At 44.1% G+C, this 17691-nt stretch overlaps 1 protein-coding gene across 18 annotated transcripts in view; it reads right to left on the bottom strand.

The window, feature by feature from the left end:
• Unc79 (unc-79 subunit of NALCN channel complex) overlaps positions 1–17691 on the bottom strand; it is a 246811-nt gene that overhangs the window by 173481 nt on the left and 55639 nt on the right. For all 18 annotated transcript variants that reach the window (XM_087553452.1, XM_087553459.1, XM_087553463.1 and 15 more), the window contains 3 exon segments: positions 11627–11719; positions 2388–2443; positions 1586–1715 (listed from right to left, as the gene is read on the bottom strand). In XM_087553452.1, coding sequence (XP_087409578.1) covers positions 1586–1715; positions 2388–2443; positions 11627–11719 — 279 coding nt within the window.

Raw genomic sequence — 17691 nt, 5'->3', positions numbered from 1 at the left:
CACACACACACACACACACACACACACACACACACACACACACACAGAGCTTGAAAGCTCCAAGACGCTAATGACTATAAGGTGTTTTGCTTTCCACATTGCAATACAGAGAAATGCCCGGCTAACAGACACCCCATAAATATTTGTTGAATAAAATGAATTTCTAGGCTATATTCAATTTAATGAAGGCTGCCTTTGTGTTGGTTCTTATATCAATAACAAATCTACAATGCCTGGGGCTCAGCTACCTCATCGGATAGTTATTGCATAGGTAGATCTCACTGGTATTGATCTCCCATTCAAACGTCACAGGGACCCTACAAAAAGGGTCAGTGTCAAGTATATCAGCCATTTCACTTTTCACCCTAATGATGTGCTAAGTATTCGCTGGCTTTTACACTCAAATTATCCATCTCGCAACAATGAAACATTCTCTACTATCTGTAATACAGAATGATAATAAAAAGCAATTCAGCAAATTCTCTGTCCACTGTTCCCTGCGTATACCGCTGCGACCACTTCTTATCCTAGTCTGGACCACTTGGAATCCGCCTTCCACAGTGTAAAACACATGTATAGCACCCTTGAGGAGAGGTGTGCATGGACATCGGAAAAATCCATTCAGCACTGGGGGTTTCTTACACCATAAACAGCAACCTAGAACCTTGTGTCAGCCACTCTTTCCATCTATCTTTCTGTATGAAAGTTTCTTGGTAGTTATCTGTTACTATTTTTTTTAAGTTTTCATATAGCCCAGGCTGTCTTATAATCCACTCTGTGGCCCAGGCTGGCCTTGAACTCCAGAGATTTTAATGTCAGCCTGTATGGTGCTAAGGTCATAAGACCAGCCCACCGTGCCCAACTGTATCATTGCATTTAATGCCACTGTTTGATTGTCGTGATGAGACTCTTCTGGTGACACTGAAAACACAGCCAGGCCCTCACAAGAACAGAATTAGGCAGCTGGGGCTTCTGCTAAGGGGTAAACAGCCAGCCATACCCCTCTCACTTATGGTTGTGTAGTAATTAATCTTAGGTAAAGCATACGCCCTTCGCATAGTAACCAGGATAGGGGTTTAGGCAATCTGCTGTGACATCATAAATACTTTAATTGGTATAATTAAGGGGTCTTTGGTGGTAGTGGTGGTGATGGTTTTTTGTTTGTTTTGGTTTTTCTTATTTTTCTTTGGGTTGTGTTTTGCTTTGTTTTGAAATGGGTTCTCTTACAGTCCACAGTGACTTTGTCAAACCTGATTTGTAGTCAAGACTGACTTCGCACTTCTGATCCTCCTGCCTCCACCTCTCAAGTGCCGGGATCACCATATGCGTGCAGCAGCACACTCGATTATCTTAAGAGATGTGATCTTTCTATGTTGCCTAGGATGGTTCCCTACATGCCAGGGCTGAAGTGATCTTCCCGCCTCAGCCTCCCCTAAGAGCCTGGACTACTGCGCTGACTTCTTTTGAAGCCCAGTGTCCGAAAAGGGCAATGTCAACCATCTAAGATGGTCTTTCTAACACGAGGCGAGGCGCGGGCGGCATGAGGGAGATGGACACGACCGCCACAGAGCTCTGCCTTCCTTACCTGTGTATTGTAAGCCCCTGTACTCGCTTATTGCTCCGGGAGGCTTCAGGTTGGGCCAATAGTGGAAAAGCATCTGCACTGCGGGAGGCTTCACCTGGGAAGGCCCATAGGCAATCACATACAAAAGATCCTGCCGGAGGAAGGGACACATGTCAGATAGAAGTAACGATCACCCACCCAATAGAACCAAAGCAGTAAAAAAAATCCCAATAAATAATTCTAATAGAGAAGGCGGGTCGTTTCCCTGGATCCCATCAACCAGGTGCACTTCACAGATTAAATTACGTTAGCGTGTCATTTTCTTCATTTATTCATGGGTTTGGTTTATGTGTCCTACAAATGATGCCCTCAGGGAGGGTTCAAAAGTGCACTGTCCATTAATCCTCTAATGAGATTCGAATGAAAGATTTTTTTTTTAACAACAGTGTATGCCCACATACCAAACACTTAGTTTAAAGAAATATTTTTTCCTAATAACATTTCTTAACAATTCATGTCTGCTGTTTGGGGGAAAAAAAGACGAATCTTAAGCATTTTTATATCGGAGTCATTCTGTCATGCGATATGATATTTGCCTGGTTCCATGAATGAGATACATTCAATTATTCTGTCAAGTTCTGTTCTTGAAGTTTGATTTCTGTTGCAAGTGATAATTTTACCAGTAAAAATAAAGTGTAGGTTAATCGCATCAAAATTACAAGACAAGTATAAATCTGATCAAAGCAACGGTTATAATACGTCATTGATAAAATTCATATAAATCCAGTTAGTAAATATGGGCCAATCTTGACCCAAAACTTACTTTCCAGACTTCTTGTTTATACTTCATGAGGCATTCCAACAATTGACAATGATACACTGTGAGGAAGAAAATATAATTTATAATGAAATGTAAATGCCAGAAAACCGTCCTTGGAGATATAATAAATCACTTCAGCCTCCATTTTTCACTTTTATCATTACATTGGAAAGTATTTATCACACTCTAAAAATCATACCAGCCCTTAGCTTCACCAGGCTCTTTTCCAGAGCCACTCAGAAGTACTTTGCATTGCACTCACAAAGCGAATACTAGACATCTCCAGCAATCATACTTCTCTAAGGTAGACTTGGACCAGTGCAGCCAAGAACCACGTGAGAAGGGAAAGCCTCGCCGATGAGGTCATAGACAAGATCGTCATTTCTGAGTGAACCCGTTCTCTGTCGGACGTGGTGCTGAGCGATCCACACGTGACCTCACAAACACCAGGCTGTGTGAGGTTGGGAAGCTGGCGCTGATTTTCCTATCCCCCGAGACTGAAAACTACCGAGAGACACAGAAATTTTACCGCTTGATCAATAACTCTATCCTCTCATCATAAAGAAAAAAAAATCCATCTCGGAAGCTCCCGGCAGATGTTGCTGGCTGGAACCGAGGTTTTGTTTTTTCGTTTCTTTTAAGTGGAACAGTTTTATTAATCCTTTGAGAATTTTCTACAATGTATTTTGACCATATTTTCCCCTTATTTATCCCCCTAACTCTTCCCAGACCCACTCCTGACTTTCTATCCCCTCCCAACTTTATGGGTTTTCCCCCCGTTTTGTAATAGTCCCTCAAGTCCAATTTTTGCTGTCCATATACTCATGGGTGTGGGGACATTTAGTAAAGCATGGTCAACCCATCGGGGGACACACCCCTAAAGAAAACTGACTCTCTCTCCCCACAGAAGCCAACAGTGGTTGGTTGTTTTTACTCAGTTATGGGTGAGGTCCTGTGAGCCTCTCATCCCCCCCCACAACACCGCTAACTGACTTGACATTTTAAAAAGATCTGTGCATCTTTATTTTATGTGTTATGTATGTGTGTACATATGTGTGTGCACGCATGTATGTATGTATTTGTACATATATGTATGTATGTGCACTGTGTATGTGTGAGGTACCCACAGAAGCCAGAAGAGGATGCCAGAGACTCTGGAACTGGGGGCAATTGTGAGCCACCATTTGGGTGCCAAGAAAACAGCCTGGATCCTCTGCAGAGCAGCAAGTGTCTTAACTACTGATCCATCACACCAGCCCAACCAGCTTGACCTTCCGTGAGTTGTTGAGTGTAGTAGTCCTGTCATGTCCCAAAGACGGTGCAGTCCAGTCCTCCCTGACTACGGCTCTTACCCTCTTTCCTGTCTGTCTTCCATGATGGTCCCTGAGCCTCGGGAGGGAGCAGCATATAGATGCTCCATTTGTAGCTGAGAGCACCGTGAATGTTTGTACTCCACACATTGACCAGATGTGAGTTTCTACATTTCCCACAGTTCATCCCACAAATTTTTTTCTCTGATGCCTAAGAACTGTTCTGATTAATAGGCATAAGAATATGAATTTAGAGGGCAGTGTGACACCATGTCCATTTGGCAAAATAATAGTAATTTATTAGCCAAATTGACAGTTCCAAGCATGCATTTCCTCCTGTGGCTCTGGTCTTAAATCCAATCTGAAAGCAGTTGGTTACCTCCATATTTGTGTCACTACAGCACCCATGGGTCTATCTTGTCCATTATGGTAGTTCACAGGGTTCATAGCTGGGTAAAACTATTGATCTTTTTTTAACCCTAGCAACCTACCATATAGCACCGTCTAGCACTATGAAAGCTAACCATGGAGGAAACTTTATACTGGTACCAACTTGATTTCTCCATTTCCTGTGACCAAAGCATGCGATATCTTCACAATAGGGTCTTTGACAGGGGACCTATTAGAGCTACACAAAGAGCACGCTTCTTTGATTTACCTGTGTTCGCTTGCAAAAGAACAACATTCGTCTTAGACAGATTAGTGTTTGACTCTTTCCATAAACTATTTTCCATCTCCCTCCCAACAGGGAAATTTACGCACTGCAGACCTCTGTGTCATTCAAATCCCCTGGACGTGTTTCAACTGAATTTTCTCTGACTCCTTGGAAGCGTTTGGTGCTGCTCTCTACTTTTTAAATCCCTCCTCGAGTGGCTTCACTGAGTAGTCTCTGTCCTTATGCCAACCCTAAGTGGGCAAGTGCCCCAAGATATTTGGCCTTATATAACATCGGATCTTCTGCAGCTTAGATTACATGGGCCCCGCTCAGAATATTCCACTGCCTGTTCTGTTAACGGACCTAGAGAGTGCCTCTGTTCGAACTGCTACCCCTGCAAAATGCCCCACTCAGCCTATGGAGCAGAACTTGATCTATATTTTCTTTGCTCAAGAAGCATGAAGCTGTTCCTTCGTGCTCCCAGTTCAGTTCCCACAGTCCTCCTCCCCTGACGAGTTAGCGGCCTACTGTATTTAATTGGTGCTTTGCACAGCTTGCTCTGTGTTTACTGTTTTGTGAACGACGTCTCACCCTGTGGCCCCTGGCTGACCTGGCCTCAAATGTACAGTGATCTTTTGCTTTCTGATGCTGGAATTGCAGATGCCACCACACCTGGCTACCCCATCTCGGTAATGATTTATGGGAATATGTTTCATCTTCCCAAAGAAATACAGACCCACAAGAAACGCCATCCCTTATATTAATTTCAGGGCAGTTTCCACAATGCCCTGCACACAGGAGTTACTCAGTGAATGTCAGCTGCTCAAGCAAGTGCCCTTCTAGTCTTTAAGATTCATTTTATTTTTAATTATTCAATTAAATAAATGGTACGGTGGTGGGTATGTACACATGTGTGTGAGTGCCAGTGGAGATCAGAGACATAAGGTCCCCTTAGGGGCTAGAGTTATAGGCAATTGTAAACTCCCTGATGTGGATCCGAGGAAACGAACACAGAACTTGAACAATGTGTGCTCTTAACCACAGAACCGCCTCTCCAACACCCGGTTGTCTAATTTGTAATACACAATAGGCTACAAAAGCAAATGGTCACTTGCTGCTTCACTACCCTTGTCCCATGCCACAAAAATTTAAACAGTAGAATGATTTTTAAAAAAAAAAAATAACTTACTTAAAACGTTACAAAACCAGGTCTTGTGAAATTTTGGGTTTGGGGTGGGTTTTTGGTTGTTGGGTTGCTTGGTTAATAATTTAGTTGTTTTGTTTTGTTTTGTTTTGGAAATTGATGCAACAGTTCTCAAATGTGAGCTTTGTAGAAGGCAACACGGTCATCTCGTCCCATCAGAAGTTTGAACATACCTGCATGTATTTGATCCCAAACTGACCCTGGTAGATATTCCCTCATTTCTTACCTACTCCCCACATCACCAGACTAGTTTTGAGTCAGAAATAGTTCTTTGGCTATAAACAGTATCCCGTGAGCAGATTTGAAAATAACATAGGTGATTTTGTATGATCGCAGTAGTTCTCCACCAATTCAAGTCCCAGAGGAAAATGCTACATTGTAGCAGATTGTGTCGTTTGCCCAGCACTTACAATGTGGGGGTCAGAACACCCAGGCCAAGCAAGCACGTGCACTCAGGTTTTTTAACTTGTTGATCTTAACAACATGTTAGTGACTAGCAGGAAAAATTGTCCTATTTCCTGGTGAGAAACCTCAGCCATGGGGCTGTAAGCTTGTTCAGGGCTGCAATGATGAGTCTTTTGCAAATGAGCTCAGCAAACTCTGTCCTCTGAAGCCCCCAGACTCAGTTCAGGTATTAGATGGCGTGTTAGGGGCAAATCGCATTCTCCACAAATCTCTTCAGCGGTGACACTGGGGGACACTGAAGCAAACTGGGGTCCCCCAGACCCTGTGCTTCGCTCGGTCACTTAGAGGCCATGCAGCTAAGAAGCCCTGCTTCTCGCATGGTTTTTCCCCTGAGAATAATACTTCTTTGAGTCGGTTACAGTCACCTGAATTATTGTTCCAAGTTTTGAAGGCCAATTTGGCCAAAACCCTAACTCTTCCCCTGGATTTGTTAATGTCTACTGAGTGGGTGGGAAAGGTGAAGAGGTATGGCTTTTGCCTTCATGCTGTGTCCATCCCTCCTCTGCCTGAGTCTTCAGGTATGATTCTATATAGAGATACGTTGATCGCTGGACAAACTTGTGCCCAGAAATACCATACAGGGTTATTTAACTTGCCCTGGATTTGCCTTGTCTCTCTTTTCTCCCATCAAAGCTAAAGATATCTACCAACCCCCATGACTGGAACCACCGGACCATGAAAAAAAAGAAAGAAAGAAAGAAAGCAGTGTCAAAGAAAGTTCTGGAAGGGTCTACCTCATACCAGAGAAGACAAAAGTATTCTTCCTTTCATGACACCATTTCTGTCCATCATTATTCTTGTGCTATATATGGAACCCTACTCCCCTGTGGTAAAGAAACTGATTTGTGAGCAGTCTCCCTTTTTCTTCATTATTTGGCCAGTAAATAAAGTCTTACTTTCTCCCATCCATTCAGACATTGGTTCTTCCATGGAATGAAGTCCCAGACCCAGGTCCAGGAACAAATTCACATTCCACTAACCTTAAAATGTCCACTTCTCTCTACTGCTGCCCATCATCAAGGCCCACTCTTCCTGATAACACTTTAACTCACTAGTGTGCAAATGAAGAATCCTATCAGAACACATAATACAATAAATATGAGCTGTATTTGATGGTCTTTTAAGGTAAACTGTGAAAGATAGGAGATTATAGCTTGCCATAAGTTAAACATTTTAATTAAGCTCACATAATAATCGCAGAGATGTTATACTTGAGGATGCTGTATACAGAATATATCTCTCAAAATCCACATATTAAATTCTACTCCCCAGAGTGACATCGTTAGGAGGTGGGGCTTTAGGACGTGCTTAAGGTTGTGAAGGCAGAGGCCCCGTGTGTGGGTTTAGTGACTTTGTTTTGCAATTTTATTAGCAGTGATAGTATTATCATTATTAAATTATGTGTATACAGAAGGCGTGCCTGTCCTTACAGAGGCCAGAAGAGTGTTCTGGATACCCTGGAGCTGAAGTTACAGACAATCATGAGCTGCCCAATACGGGTGCTGGGAATTGAACTTGGATCCTCTGGAAGAGCAGAATGCAATCTTAACTACCAAGCCATTAATAAATTCATTGACCTTAAAAGTCATTAACTCCAGCCCTTTAGTGCCCCTTTCTTTAGAGACCCCAAAGAATCCCCTTGACCTTTCTTCTACAAAAGGACAGGACAAATAAATCTGCCTATGAACCAGGAAATGGGCCCTGCCAGACACTCAAATCTATCAACAACCTCGAACTAAATGTCCTACCCTCTGAAGCCATGAGAAATAAGCATTTAGTCATATAAGCCACTCACATCACCGTATCTGTCACAGTATTCTTGCCTGAGCTAATCTGGACCTACACATGAGTGTGATTTAGGATCGCCTAGGAGACAAACTGCTGTGGGTCTCTAGGGATGCTACCAGAAGGCTCAACTGGGTAGGGGGAGGTGTGGGAGGAGCCATTTCAGGGATGGTAATAGAAACACCAGCATCCTCCTCTCTTTGATTCCTGACTGTGGATACAATACGCCTCATAGTCCTGCCATCATGGCTTCCCTGACAGTGTGGTGTGTATGCTTTAAACTACAAGTCAAAATAACTCCCCTGCCTTCCTTGAGTTCCTTGTTGGTATTTTGCCACAGCAATGAAACAAAGGACTGATATAACCCCAAACACACCAGGGAACTAGTGCTAAGACATGGTGTGCTACTGAAACAAATACCTAAAAACGTGGAAGCCGCCTTAGCGCTAGGTAATTGTAGGGACTGCAAGCATTGTAAGGTACACTTTGGAAAAGTTGCTGTTACTCTGAACGACTATTAAAGACAACTATGTGAGGTCTTAGGAAGAGAAGAGCAGACAAAGCTTCCTGCTTCTGAAAGACTGCTAGACTGGATGTTGGTTTAAAAGAAACACACGCACACACACACACACACACACACACACACACACACACACAACTGAACGGTAGAGGTGATTCTGAGGAGGTGTCAGGCAGAAATAGGGACATGCGATGGCAAACTGGAGAAAAGGCCACCTTGTCATAAAGTGACAGAGAACATGGTCAAATTACATTGACATCTTGGTGTTCTACAGAAGGGAGAGACTTTGTGAGAGATGAAACTTGCTGAGGAAATCCTTCTGGAAGCGCTCCGAGACCTGGTTTGTGTTTTTATTTTTGTTTTTGCTCCTGTTTTCCGGGTGTTTCTAGTAAAATTCCGGAGGAAAGAAATGATTTCGATCACAACTGTTCATCAAAAAAGAAACTAGGTGAAAGTTTGCAGACTCCTCAGGAGGGACCACTGGGTGTCTTATTGCTGTGAACAGACACCATGACCATGGCAAGTCTTATAAAGGACGGCATTTAATTGGGGCTGGCTTACAGGTTCAGAGGTTCAGTCCATTATCATCAAGGTGGGAGCATGGCAGCAATCAGGCAGGCATGGCGCAGGAGGAGCTGAGTCCTACATCTTCACCCAGAGGAAGCCAGGAACAGACTGAACATCCCCCAGGAAGGTAGGAGGAGGGTCTCCAAGCCCATCTCCACAGTGACACACTTCCTCCAACAAGGCCACACCTTCTAACAGTGCCACTCCCTGGGCTAAGCATATGCAAACCATCACACTGGCAGTATGACCAGGGAGCCAAAGAACTCATCCATCAGCCCTCACAAGAGAAGCCATGCACTGTGGTCCAAGACCCTCCCCCAAAGACAACTTAGAAATCATCACAGGCCTCCTCCCACCACAGGCCTAGAGAACAAGGGGCCAAGGACAGCATGGCTTCTAGGGGCCCACAAGCAAGTGGAGGACCTCACATTGCAGCCTGTACCTCATTCCTGCCTTACTCTGCCATATTCTTCATCTGTCAGAATGCAGCTCTTCGGGCCCCAGAGAAGCTTGAGCTACACCCAACAAAACTGTGGGTGCACGGATACGCCCACTTAAAGCTGAAACAGTACCCTAAAAAGCCACGGCACCCAACCCCAGACTGTGTGTCTGGGGTAGACATGAAGGCGACCACCATGGGAAGCCCCGACTAAGGTAACTCCCAGAGGACCAATGGAGGCCAGGCTGCCTAGCACCACAGTGGCAGGGTTACTACAAAAGCCTTGGAGCCAATCCCTTATCCAGCAACGACTGCCTCCACAGTGGGTCTAGAAGGAACGGCGTCAAGCCAAAGAAGATGGCTGAGGTTTGAGGTTGAGTTTCGAACTCACCCCTTCTGCCTTTGGGGTGGGTACTCTCTGGCTGGCCTGCCTGTGTACTTGACTGTTCCCATGCCTGTCTGCTTCTGTTTAGGGACTTAACCCTCAGCTGCCCCTATGCGAAGCAAGTGTTGTGCCACAGAGCTCACAGTAGCCCCAGCCCTCACAGTTGTGTTTCGGAAGCATGTAACATACTGAAGAGCAGAGCAATCTGGGAAGAATCATGCCGAAAATCCAAACGGTTATGGATTTGGATAGCATTTATGTGAACCGTTGGGCCTCGGGTTTTTAAGCCGATAATGGAATGAATTAACACTTGTGGGATTGTCAAGGTGGAATTAGTGTGCTTTCGGGTGTGGAAGAATGTGAAATTGGGGCGATGGGGTAGAATACTGATAAATCAAATATCTGTGTTTCCAAACATCCATGTTAGATCCTAGCCCCCAGTACGATAATGTTAGGAGGCATTGAGCTCATGAGGACTACAGCCCAACAAACGTGACAGTGTCTGCGTAACCGCAGCTCCAGAGAACCCTTTCCTCCTTCCTTTGTGAGAGGGGACAACACAAACATGGTTCCCCATGCACCAAGGAATTAAGCCTTCACCAGACATTGAGTTTGCTAGGACCTTGGTCTTCAACATCCTGGCTTCCAGAACTTCAAGTATTCCTTGTTTTTAAGCCTTTTTATGGTGGCTCAAGTGGACTAAAACAGAGACTAGAAGCTGGCGTCTGCCTTGATTCCAGCAACTGAGAAGGCTGAAGAAAGAGAACTGGCTTAATCCAGCCTGAGCAAGATAGCGATGAAAACCCCATCTCAAACTAACAACAAGAGAACAACCAAAGCTATACACAGGGAGGCACTAGGACCGAGCTGTGTTAGTGGATATGAACAAAATGCGTTGTGTGAAATTCTCAGCAAGTCAATACGAGTATTATTTTTAAAGTTTTAGAAACAAAAACTCGATCGTCATGCTACTTAAATAGACTAAAAACAATGTCAAAAATGTTGTCATTTTCTAAACATTCAGTGAAAATAAAGCCAGAGTCCAGGGCTTACACATCACTTCAATGGTGAGCTGTCTCCTCCAAACTTAATCTGCAGTTACCCTGACAAACACCAGCACCATGGGCAAGCCCATCCACTACCACAGGGGATCTGAGACGCAAAAGCAAAGGCAGATGATCACTCCTCTGCTACTCAACTCGAACTTTTGGGATAATACAAAAGGAAAAGGCCACAGGAAAGCATTGTTTTCTCTCCTCCAACTTGAAGAATATTAATTTTTTCTGTCCCTTTAAATTGTGCATCCCTTTTCATCAATTTATTCTATGAAAAACCTGAAACTTGGTAAAAAAAAAAAAGACTTACGTCTAGGGATATTTCTGTGGCATTAGCAAAGCCAATTTACCCAAGCCATTGGTTTAGTTATCGTTAGTTGCTAAAGGGCAGTAAATATATGCAATACGCATGTATATACATGAACTCTGTGTGTGTGTGTGTGTGTGTGTGTGTGTGTGTGTGTGTGTGTGTGTAAGACAAGATCTCACTCTATAGCCCAGGCTGGCCTGCAACTAATGACGATCCTCCTGCCTCAGCTTCCCAAGTGCTAAGCATATAGGAACAAACCAACATGCCAGGCTTAGTGCTATCTATATTCATCTGTATTTAACTTTTTCTGTATAGCCGTTAATTTCCAGATCCAAAACATCATCCTCAAACATTCCAGAATATTCCCTAGCAAACCCAACCATCGCTACTAGCAATAGATAAATTAACTTTAACTCAGAAGTCTGTTGTTGTTTTTTTTTTTTTTTAACACATCTATCGTCCGTTCTGCCTAGATAAGCTCTCACACGAAAGGGTCTGTGTTGTTCGTTGAATGTTGCCCCGTGACAGGTCAGAGCTGGCCGCTTACCTGGGTTAGAGGTGTACTGCATCGCGATCATCAGCATGGAGGACGCAGAGAGGTTAACATGGGCCGGAACACCTTCTCTCCTGGAGGACCCCACTGAAACCAAAATTCACCGGTTAGATGCGAATTAGTTTCCAGAGACAAGTACATACTTGCTCCCTTACAGAGACCCTTCACAGCGCTTCCTGAGGAAGTTCCAAATGAACTGAGGAACTGCTGGCCTCTTCTTTCTTTCTTTCCCTTTTAGGATGCTGTCTCTTGGAGCTGGGGCTAGCCTCAGATTTTCTAGGTAGTCAGGATGACCTCGAATTCCTGATCCTCCTGCTTCTACCAATCAGAGCTGGGAATGCAGGCATGCACGAACTACAGGAAGTTTACGTAGGGCTGGTGATCAACCCCAAGGCCTTGAACTTGTTAAGAAAACGCTACAAACTAAGTCACACCCCCAGCCCCAAAGCCAATAGAAATTAAATGAAATAAAATCACAAAACTTCTTGCATACAAATGTTACCATTGCAAGTCGCTGTACAAGAATATCTAACTCATAGCTGCGTGGAGAAGGTATAAAACCATTATATTCATAGTGACTTTGTCAGAGTTGTGCTTAGGAGTGATCTCTACTCTCAAATTTAAAGGACACATAAAGATGTTAATGGTTAACCTCATGAGAAAGTGGGAGCCCACCTAAGAACATATTAACAGAGAGCTGGGTGAATAAGCTCTGTATAATGTGTAACATCCTATTTAATTAGAACTCTTAAATAACATATTACGAAAATTATCACATTAGCTTTTAGATGATTTTCAGAGCTCGTCGGTTACAACACAGCCGTATTCAAACCTTCACATGGGGCCCCACCAGTGTCTTCATTATCATGAGAAATAAATTTTGGCTTTCCAAAGCTTACCCTCGTCACATCAAGTCGAGTTGTTTGAAACAAAGCACTTTTTTGAATCTGTGAATAACTGTGAATCACATTTATCCTACGCCGACAAATGTCCAATTGCAAAGCAAACAGTCTTCAAAATTCACCTAATTGTTGTATAATCGTGATGTCCACTCGCACACTGGTTTTTAACACATCTTTAAGTGGCCTGTTCACCATGGCATCAAACTCTATATTAAAATCGTCTCTTTTTAATGGAATAGACTTCCGCAGCTCCGTAAGTACTCAAAATTAGCTCGGATGAAAGTTATTTAGTATAACACGTTTTCACCAAAGGATATCTTTAGCCCAGCAATAATTGAGAGAGGACCCCTACGAAAGGAAGACTTTTATTAAGATTAAAATGTAAAACGAATTCCTGTTTTCCACCGAGATAACTAAACAGGCAGGAGAAACCTCACATGGATACGCTTAGACGTCAAGCTGTCAAGCACAACAGTACACGGTGACGATTCACCGGTCAATGTGGTTTTCTGCACTGTACACTGCAACTACACTGATGCAGCCAGCCAGCAAAAGGCAGAGAGTCTCAAGCTCTCCTTCGTTTTATTTTATATTGACATACAGTGTGTGGGGAGCACATCTCATTTACAGCCACAAGGAACAGGGCAATGCCATAAGACACCTGATAAACAAAAACACCAAAATGCTAATGAATTGTCACCCAGCCAAGACATGAAAGTTTAACGGGATCCTATTTAGTTTCGACATCAAGAACTTCTGATGCTAGACAGACGGGAGAGAGGACTCAGCGGTTAAGAGCACTGACTGCTCTTCCAGAGGTACTGAGTTCAAATCCCAGCAACCACATGGTGGCTCACAACCATCTGTAATAGGATCCGATGCCCTCCTCTGCTGTGTCTGAAGACAGCTACAGCATACTCACATACATAAAAATAAATAAATCTTTCAAAAAATAAAAAAAAGAACATCGATGCCAAAAAGGAGAGTGGCCTTCGCAACAGGTTTAAGAGACACAAACAAACAAAACAAGTCCCCAACTGAGTTCTGCTAGCCTGAGTTTCTTTTATTCATCAGTACAGCTGCATGTGTCTAACTCCCAGAGCAGGTGGTACTCAGGTACTTAGATCTGTTTGACTCTACACTGTAAACAAGTGCTGATAATTAGATAAGGATCAATACAGGGGGAAGAGAGGATGACTAATCAAGCAGGGTAAACTGAAGAAAGAACTTTGAATCAAACGCTTTCCATCTTTAGCCTTTTCCTACTCAGCTCCGTGTGGTCTGCCCTGGAGATCCTAGCTCAGCTGGTAAACTCCATTCAGTTGATAAGCACATGGGGTGAGTCTCAGCAAACTGGCCTTAGATCTGCCTTTGAGGAGTTCTATAAGAGGGGATGCCCAGTCCAGTACCCAGGGCTCGGAAGGGTGAGCATTTAGACCGTACTCCTGTGCCCTTTGTTGAAGAAGGAAAGAAAGGAACGCCCACTCCAACAGAAGAGCGTCCACCATGTGTCTGTCTCCTGTTCTCTTTTCTTCTCTTCTCTTCCCTTTCCTTCGTATCCCCTCCATCTCATCCCCCCTCCTCTCAGCTGGTCTCCTCCCTCCCCTCCCCTGCCCCCTCTCTCACCACATGTAAAGTCTTTTGGTGACAAGTGTTTTCACCTTTATTTAAATTCAACTCAAAGTTTTTAATAATAAGCATTTTTCAACAATGAAAACTGTTCAAAAAGGTTGAGAGCCACTGTGCCCAGAGGCCTTTAAAAAATGGGAGAGATGCCCAAATGTCTCGGATGATTTAAGTGAAGTCTGTTTGGAGAGCTGCCCAGATGGCTTAGCGACCTTTGGATGTCCCTGTTACCTCTGCAAATCTATGCTGTCCCTCAAGTATGGCCATCCATAAAGCCAAGAGTTCCCCTAGGACACAAGCCCCAGGAAATTGGCTCCAATGCTTACATAAACAGACGGCATCTTGCAATTTCAAAGCCTTCTACAAGACTGAATAAAACCACCATGGCTCTAATTTAATAAGCATGCACAAGCACACATCATTCACCGAATCTTGTTAAAAAGACATGATGTAAACAGATCACGCAGCTCAATCCCATGAGAGCACAACAAAAACCAAAAACACATGAAATTGAAGGGGAAAGACGGTCGTCCTGAGGAAATATAATTTAAAGTTTCCAGGCCTTTCTGCTATCCCCCAGTAGCACCAGAACAAAAATTATCATCATGCCTTTAGCCCACAAACAGAACCAATCCCTTAACAAGTGCCTGAGTTTGATAAGGTGGTTCTGACACGATTCTTGCCTTTTAAAAAAAAGTGGATAACAAAAACAATCTTATAAGTGAGAGGTGAACTAGCTGGGGGAAAGCACCAGTGCAATCTCGGGGACAATGACAGTCCAAGACAAGGACATTTGTAGCTAAGACTCCAGTCACTCAGTCAATCAACATTACTCTTGTCATAAAAATGTACCAGGCATCATTCTGAGCCCTCGTAGGTGGCTATGTATATTACTTCAGATTAAATAAAATTCAGAATTACATTCTTCAGCCCCGCTACGCACAGCATACATACTTATCAACCCTATATGCTGGTGGCTACAGCATAAATCGGAATAGGATTTTAGGAAGCATTTCCATCGCCAGAGAACGTTCTGTGGACAGTGTTGCTCCACAGAAAAGGACCAACATCCGTCAGTGAGAGGCGGGAATCTGGGCAAGGAAACAGAGACAAGATGATAGGACGTTCTGCATTCGATTAGAAGGGAACATCTCAAATGATCCTTCAGAGTGCCCAGGAGTATGACCCAAGGGAGTAAAAGCTCTGACAATCCAAACCCCACCTGCGGCTAACAGAAGCTAGATGTAGTAGCTTGCATCTGACAACCCAGAGACTCCTATAGCCAGATGGCAGGCAGAGACTGGAGACCCACGAGAAACCTTGGGCCACCTGACCTGGCATACGTTCAGAAAACTGACACCCAAATGTTGTCCTTTGACTTCCCATGAATCTCTCTCTCTCTCTCTCTCTCTCTCTCTCTCTCTCTCTCACACACACACACACACACACACACACACACCTTTCTTTGAAAGACATGGTACTCCAACTGAGACCTAAAGGAAGGGCTCCCAGACGAGGGAAATTGTAAAGAGGAAGCAAAAAAGCCTGAGGGTGCCTTTGTAAAACCACAGAAAGGCGGGTGGGGACATGCAGAGTGGGCCATGCGGCAACGCAATGACAACAGCAGAGAGGCTGACCACAGCCCAGCGCACGCAGGGTCTTCTGAGCTAAATAAGGCCACTGAACTCAACTGTAAGAGTGATGGGAAGCTAGATGGTTTGGGGGAGGGAAATAACGTGATTTAATCTACACGCTTGGAAGGTGGCTCAGGGTTTGGGGTAAAGAACCGGTGATGGGAAGCCTAATCGAGGAAGTAGAGAGACCAGGCCTGAAGCCATTAGACTGATCCAAGTAACCTCTGTAGGACACAGTGTGAGAGAGGATACATTGAAATAAACCCATTGTCCTAAACAACAAAGACAAGGGAGCCCCCCAGGGTGAAGAAGCTCTTAGGACAAGTGACAAAGTCGCTTCCTACGTTGGCTAGACAGCATAAATCTGGATAGCGAAGCAGCCTCTCCTCTCACAAGCCTTGGGCTGTGCAATCGGACAGAGATGACTGTGCTCCATCAGGAACAGTCTCTGTTAAGAGGGAGCCATGACTTCAGAAGGCATCGGCTACACTTAAAGAGGGGACGGGAGTCCCACGACTCACTAAACACTTGCCAATTGGGTTAGCGAAGAGCCATAGAAGCAAGACGCTCAACTGCTCAAATGCTGTGAGAATAAACCCTGTTGTGGTTTTACGTGGGCTGTCACAGGAGCCGTGGAAGGTCCAGCCTCTCCTGGATGGCCCTTGACCTCAGGGAATAAGAGAGCGAACCCTCTGGAGAGCACGAAGCAATCTCAGCAGACTAGTGTCAGTGTTTGCTGCCATGGGACTTAATGACGATGTCTATGATTTCCCTGTGCATTTGGCCCATTACATGTTTTACACCGTATCCTGGACTGTTCATGTCTCGTGTGGCTTTCTTCTCATGGTCTCACAACAAAGATGGGATGCAGACAGGGAGGGTTATAATTAGTGACAATTTTATAGCTAAGGAAATAAAAAGTTAAATTAGGGAGAGAGAGTTGTCAACAGCCGAAGGACTATAATTCTGCCCCCAAAGAATCCTGACCCTGGACAGTTCTCACAGTCAACCATAAAGCTCTTTCAGCAACGCCCACCCCATTAGCTAGGAAGTGGAACAGGAACGGACAAGATCGTGATCATCACATGGCATCAATAGCTTGCCTTTTACTGTCTCTTGTCTGTGTAAGATTAGTCTTCGTAAGACCATAAAACTAAGCCAGACGGTGGGGGCACACACTGTTAATCCCAGCATTCGGCAGCAGAGGCAGGCGGATCTCTAAGTTCGAAGCCAGCCTGGTCTACAGAGTGAGTTCCAGACAGCCAGGGCCACACAGAGACCATAACACTATACCACGTGTCCCAAACAATAAATGGCCTGGAGCCTGGAACCAGATAGTCAATGAAGTCATATGTTGTTTTTAAGTCCACTCGGAGATCTGTGTGAGCCTCTCTTTTCCCTAAGGGTCCGTGGCTGAGAAAACGTAAGCCGGGAAAGAAGGAACATCAGATAGCGCACACAGCCCAGAGTGCTGCAATTCTTCAGTGCTGTTTCCTTCTTCACAGTAAGCGGCTTACACTATTGGGCACTTCATTAGACCCGCACCAAAGTATCATCCTCCAGACATCTATATTTCAGCCTGGTCCAAAAATCATAAGTTCCTTATTGGAAAAAAAGGGAGGTTTCCATGGTGATGTGCAAATGATTTTTTTTGCAATTCTTAGTAACTCTTTTAATATCTTTTCATAAACAAAGCAGATTCCCCACATGTGGAATAAAGAGCTATATTTTACTTCTGAAAGGAGTTTAAAAAACATGTCAAAGGTAATTTTTATGATAAACTGATGTCCTGTGAAACCTCAAGTGGAGTTATTTAAAAATAAAAGCATAAGCGACTAGTGGGGTAGCAAAGACGGTGTGAGCAGCCTATGTGCTATGCGGCCAATGCTTGGTTTGA

Source organism: Rattus norvegicus, chromosome 6, assembly GCF_021556685.1.
Source record: "Rattus norvegicus strain SHRSP/BbbUtx chromosome 6, alternate assembly SHRSP_T2T, whole genome shotgun sequence".
NCBI lineage: Eukaryota > Metazoa > Chordata > Mammalia > Rodentia > Muridae > Rattus > Rattus norvegicus.
Note: the sequence above shows the minus strand (reverse complement) of the source record. Positions and strands in the feature narration are given on the sequence as shown.